The following is a 6664-nucleotide window of genomic DNA, read 5'->3' as shown; positions in this document are numbered from 1 at the left end:
GTTTAAAAGAAACATAATGCTATAAATAGTGTTAGGTTTGCCGCATATTTTGTTATTACAGCACGCAATAATATTTTCAGTGTTTTTTTTATGAAACACTTGATTAAATGGTTTGAAGTAGGAAAAAACTAAACTTTTCTTTGAACGCGGCTTTCAGTGTTGATGGGACTGGTGAAATACCAATAATTTCATTGGATTTTTATTTAAACCCTTGTATGATTCAAATAATTCTTGATATTGTATGATTCGTTCAGTTCACAATTTTATGCTTACCGTAGGTATATATTTATTTGTTTCTACTTTAATCAATTATTTTTGTTTTTCTTCGTTGAATATCAAAACGGTCGAAAGTGTAACGATAACGAAACGGTCGTTTAGTAACGTTTAAAGTTTACATGTGTGATAAAATATATATTTTTGGATGAGGTTGCCCTCTGTATTTACTGTACATCGTAAGCCTTATCTACACCAAGTGCGCAATGCAAAATGTTACTGTGAAAACGACATTATAAACAATCAAGTACAGCAGTACCTACGAAGGCTAGTCAATATGTAAGGTTTATTACCTTGGTCAATAAGAGTAATAGGGTTTTTGAAACTCATTATTCTTAGTTTTTGTTTCAATCAAGAATATTATAATTTCTCCAGCATTATTTAGTTCATTTGATTATTTTTTATTTTATTTTCAATCACCTATTGAATTTGTTTTTCAAATGTGGGAATATTGATACTGAAGGGCACGCATCATAAAAAATATTGAAACCCTACCTTATAGAAATAGACACGGCCAGACATCTGTGTAATCCACCTGTAAGCTGATTGATTATGAATAATTCTATAGTCTGATTAATCCTATCTTCAAAGTAAATGTTATATATCAATCAATCAATCAAATTATTTATTGTCACACAACATTAAAATGTTACAACAACGTCATTAATAAGACAGAAAACATCAATTTAAAAAATCTATTACAAAGAAATCTTCAACTTTATATAAACATTCATTGACCAGTACTTTTTTCAAATATTTACAGTAACTATTAAAGCTCATTCTCTTGATATTTTCAGGCAAAGCGTTATAAAGTTTTATTGACATGTATTGCCAGTTTTTTTGAGAACTTGTAAATTGGCAATACTCGACTCTTATATTATTCCTATGTCTAGTGTTATGTTGGTGTATCCTAGAGTTAACATCATATTCATCAAATCAAGCATGACAATACATACAAAGATGGCAGTGTTAATAGTCCGAGTTCAATAAATAATGATTTGCATGGAGTACGAGGAGCCTTGTGGCAAATTATTCTTACTGCTTTCTTTTGACATTTAAACAAGATGTCAGAAGTTGAGCCATTGCCCCACAGCTGGATTCCATATAGCAAAAGGCTATGAATATGGGCAAAGTAAACACTCATTAGAACAGACATATCTACAATATTACATAATCTACGTAAAAGGAAGATGCCCTTGTTGATTTTTTTATAAATATATGTTATATGGCATTTCCAAGTCAGGTTGGTATCAATTTTCACTCCAAGAAACTTAATTGAGTTTATGTCATTAATTTTTCTGTCAAAGCTAAAAGTTATATCCTCTGTTTTTGTGGAATTAATGCTCAAATTGTTTGCTGCACACCAATCTTCAATTTTAGAGGTATTATTCAGTTTGTTAGAATACAAATGATCATTATTCTTATTAGCTACCTTTAAACCTAAGTCATCAGCAAACAAATACAAAGCACTATCGTCATTACAAGAGTTAATAATATTAGGCAAATCATTAATATAAACAATGAATAACAGTGGACCAAGAATGGAACCTTGTGGTACGCCGTATTTGACTATTCCACCTCTAGAATACTCGCCATTTTTTGAAACATACTGTAGGTACTCTATTTGTAAGATAGGAATAAATAAGGTCAACAGCCAATTGATTCAACCCGTAATAAGATAGTTTATGACATAATATAGTATGATCAACAGTTTCAAACGCTTTGGTCATATCAAAACTTCTAAATTTGACATATTTATGGTTTTTCAGATCGTTGATTACTTCTTTTACAAGCCTCAAAACATTGTCGCCTGTACTACGATTCCTCCTAAAACCATATTGGTTATCAGAGAGTAGTCTATTATGTTCAAAATAAGCTGTTAATTGAGCGTAAAGAAGTTTTTCAAAAATTTTTGATATTATATAAACTATACATATCGGCCTATAGTTATCAATAATCGATCTAACACCTTTCTTATAAACTGGTATTAACTTGACTTTTTTCAAATCATCCGGAAACAACCCTAGGCTCAAGCACTTATTAAAGATTACAGTCAACACCTCTGCAATATTTGGAGCTGCCAATTTCAAGATGAATGAGTTTAATCCATAGATATCTAGAGTATTGGAATTGTTCATATCATTTATTGCTGCAAAAACCTCTTCCACCTTGAAGTCTTTAAACGCAAAACAAACCTTTGGCTTAGGAACTTTGTTGATATAATAGTCATGCTTGAGATTACTCTCAGGAATACTTCTACTAAGTTGTTCTACTTTATCTAGAAAAAACCTGTTAATTTCATTTTCGGTCATGTTGCATTCATTTTTACCTGATTTACAATTAACACTAATATTATTATTTATTATTCTCCAAGCTGCTTTTGTCTTATTGTTACTATTTTTTATTATTGAATTATTATACTGATATCAGAGTATGGAGGAATACTCGTACTCCATATACCATACTCCTACTCCTACCTTTCCATATTATCATTAAAATTCAAAATTTCAAAAACCTTGTGTATACATTGACGCACAGTTGAAAAAGGAATATTCCTGCCAAATCTCATCGAATTCTATCAACTCTTTTGGACGTAATCGCGTTACATACAGACAGACAAAAGAATATCAGAGTTAAAACATAGACCTCACTACGTTCGGTGAGTTATCTGCTTCCATATGATATAAGAAATATCCAGTCTGAATCCATTTGATGAAAAAGTTGAAAACTGACTGGCTAGTGATGTCTTTTTCAATCCTGGTGTTTATTAAAGTTTTTGTAATATTTTGAATGTATGAACATCAATGTCATGTATTTGTTTAATTACCCATGCCAATAAATTATTAATTAAAAAATGTTGTAGATTCACATAATTATATTATGACCTACTCATTACCCAGTAAATCAAGACTAATTTCTTAAATTAAGAGAATTCATCTCTATAGCATGGAGCAGGGTTTCACCAAAGACACTATCATATTCAGAAATCTACTGGAAGTGAGAGCTCCACAAGTGTTTCTAGACCTCGGCAAGGATGGTGAAGCCAGGTTAAGGCTGACTATGACTATAGTGAGGTTCATGTTATAATGGCAGTGGAGAAAGATAATTGCCAATTCTCTGCCTTGTCACTGTCTTCTATGGAGGATATCTGCTAATGATATATCTGATGTAATATTAACAGGAAAATATTGTTTAGAGTGATCGATTATATTTTATTCCTCATGAAAATATATTTGCCAAAGATTAAATACTAAATTTTCATAATTATTGAGATTGAATGTTTTGTTGAGTATAATTCTACATGGTTGGAAAAGTATCTGGAAATGTTGCAGAACTAGAAAAGGATAGAGCTTTCTGCTATGAAGTATGATAGACAAGGAAAGCAAATCCAATGTTAATCAAATACTGTCATTATAGCGTGGACCTCACTAAAGGAGAGCTAATGAGGGAGAAGCAGAGGATCAAGCTGCATGACGTTGAGTTGATGGTGAGGAAAAATATCAACATGATACTATTTTATCAAATGACTTGATAATTTTATTGTGGATGATGACCATGTGAGCAGGTAATGATTGTGAGCAAGTAATGGAAAGTGCGAGGTTGATTTCTTAAGGCTGGCCACTAATGGTGAGACATGCATGATACACATATTGTCATAGATTGTTGTGTCATTACAGCAAAAGGCTTCCAGCAAAATTTGTTGAGGTTAGGTTTCTGCATCTCCAAATTTATATTGCTTATTTTTGACGTGACAATGTCTTATAAATTGGTTTGCCGGGAGACACTTCAAGAAACATGCTTTACGTTTCCACGTTATGCGCTCACAATGAGAGCGAGTGAGAGCGTTCGTTTCGGTTCACGGTCGTCTGGAAAGAGCACGAATAGGAGCAGTGGCGAGCAACGCTCGCAGCAGCAAGCCCAGCAACCCGAAGCATTCACCTGGAGAGAGAGTGAAACGGAGCAGTCAACCTGCGCAGGCGCCGCAAGCAATCTCCTGCGACTGCGCCACTAATTCAAAATGTCAAGTCAATGGTTGTCTCTCTCTCGCTCTTAGGTGGGCGCGGGCTAACCATGCCCGAGTGGAAGGAACGCGTGCCTCTCACTCACTCTCATTGTGAGTTATTATTTCATCCTTCTTCCTACTATACGAATGAATATTCACATTAAAATTATTTTACCACTCAAAGTCGTTGTCACGTAAAACTTTCGCCCGTATACCGACTTTACAGGCAACCATGCAATTTTTCTTTGCTGCACTATTTGAGTTTAAGTTTTCATTTATCTAAAAAAAACAGGTCAGGTGACCGGTAGGGGTCACTAAGAGGACGAACCGAACACCACTTGATCTGGAGGCAGACCGGAGTCAGTGACAAAGGCTCGTCTGGAAGACACTAGGAGACCATTTCTGACAAGTTTTGACCTGTTGCCATGCACTACAACGACGGTGATGACTGCCACTACTCTCCCACCACTCCTAGCGACTCCCCTCCCTCCAGGTAGTGCCAAAGCATGGCCTATCACCTCTCAGAAAGGAGAGAATTTCAGTGTTGTGAGATGACAACCGTGGTGTATGTGGAGGACACCCAACACCGCGAGGAGCCCAGCCGTCCCCAACCACCCGCCGGCACACACCACACTGTGAGCAGCATCCCCCACTCCGCCCCTCCACAGACGCCAGCCCAGGGCAACCCTGGCAATTTGAATAGAGGAGGGGGGAGGTGTGAGCCGATACTTACTCAGAACCTCAAAAAATGTTGTTTGAAGCCTTTAGCTGTGATGAAAAAACAATGTATGGACGACATTTGTGTGTACACACATGTTCAACACACTTGTCCTGTTATTAGTGACCACCTTACTGAGAAACACAGTAAAATGAATTTGAATGAGCACATGTAAAGTCACAAATTTTCAGCTAGTAGTTGTTTCTCCTTTATGTGTTCTTACATGTCTTTTCAAATTACTTGATCCAGCACATTTATAGTCACAATACTTGCAGCTGAAAGGTGTTTCTCCTGTATGTGTTCTGATATGTCTCGTCAAATTACTTGATAGAGCACATTTATAGTCACAATACTCGCAGCTGAAAGGTGTTTCTCCTGTATGTGTTCTGATATGTTCCTTCAAAGCACTTGATCGAGCACATTTATAGTCACAAAACTCGCAGCTCAAAGGTGTTTCTCCTGTATGTGTTCTGATATGTGATTTCAAAGCACTTGATCGAGCACATTTATAGTCACAATACTCGCAGCTAAAAGGTCTTTCTCCTGTATGTGTTCTGATATGTTCCTTCAAAGCACCTGATTGAGTACATTTATAGTCACAATACTTGCAGCTGAAAGGTGTTTCTCCTGTATGTGTTCTGATATGTCTCGTCAAATTACTTGATAGAGCACATTTATAGTCACAATACTCGCAGCTGAAAGGCCTTTCTCCTGTATGTGTTCTGATATGTTCCTTCAAATTACCAGATTGAGTACATTTATAGTCACAATACTTGCAGCTGAAATGCTTTTCCCCAGTGTGTTTTCTCATGTGTCTCTTCCAATGAGTGATCGATGGAGTTTTATAGCTGCAGTCAGCACAGCTGTAGAGCTTGATCTTTTTGCCAGCCACAGATGGCTCAGTGCACTCTTCCATGGGAGAGATTGAATGTGCATTCAGTCCACCCACTTCTGTTGCATTGGCAGTTTCAGATGTGCTGCAGTTTGAAGGCCACATCTCCGGTTCACTCTCCACTGAACATCCTTCTGCCTCTTTCTCAACTGCAAACACCAATAATGCAACTTGTAAATGTTTGAAGCAGAATAAAGATAATAAAGTAATGATAGAATCTAGTGTAAAACACTCACACAATTTTCATTGCCTCACCTCAATCATACCGCATTAATTATCATAATCATTATTCATCAATTGATACATTAGTTTATACAAACCAAGAGTTTTGCAGCCGATTGTAGAAATAGTATATACATAAAACAAATTAAAGTAATTTTTTATTGTTAGATGGTGGTCAGTCAGAGGGACTAAAAATTGAATGCTAATAACGTAGTAATAAAAACATTTTCCATGAGCAATTTCTTTTATTGATATAAGTGAGAAAAATTATTTATTATTTTTGGTCCAGACCATGGAATTTTCTCAATTGGCATACAAATTCTTTCTTTCTTTATTCAAATAAATAATTAAACAATCAAATGCATTCCAAAAATCAAATACAATATTGTTTCCTAATTTCTAATATGTGTTCCCTATAGGCTACCCTGTGTGGGGACACTTGAATATATATAATAGAATATTTATATAAAAATTTAAATATTATATCATGAAGAACATAATAATTGAATATGGTATTATATTGAAATAAATCAATATGTCAATATTTATAATCATT

The 6664-nt window shown here is 35.1% G+C and overlaps 1 protein-coding gene across 1 annotated transcript; it reads right to left on the bottom strand.

Moving 5' to 3' along the window:
- Positions 1-3156: 3156 nt before the first annotated feature.
- On the bottom strand, positions 3157-6428 carry LOC111053989 (gastrula zinc finger protein XlCGF71.1). The gene has a single exon (XM_039419075.1). It carries the CDS (start codon positions 5989-5991, stop codon positions 5182-5184), a length of 810 nt encoding a protein of 269 aa, XP_039275009.1. The 5' UTR covers positions 5992-6428; the 3' UTR covers positions 3157-5181.
- Positions 6429-6664: the final 236 nt, after the last annotated feature.

This window comes from Nilaparvata lugens, unplaced genomic scaffold, assembly GCF_014356525.2.
Source record: "Nilaparvata lugens isolate BPH unplaced genomic scaffold, ASM1435652v1 scaffold8323, whole genome shotgun sequence".
In the NCBI taxonomy this organism is placed as follows: Eukaryota; Metazoa; Arthropoda; class Insecta; order Hemiptera; family Delphacidae; genus Nilaparvata; species Nilaparvata lugens.
This window is presented reverse-complemented; position numbering and strand designations above follow the sequence as displayed.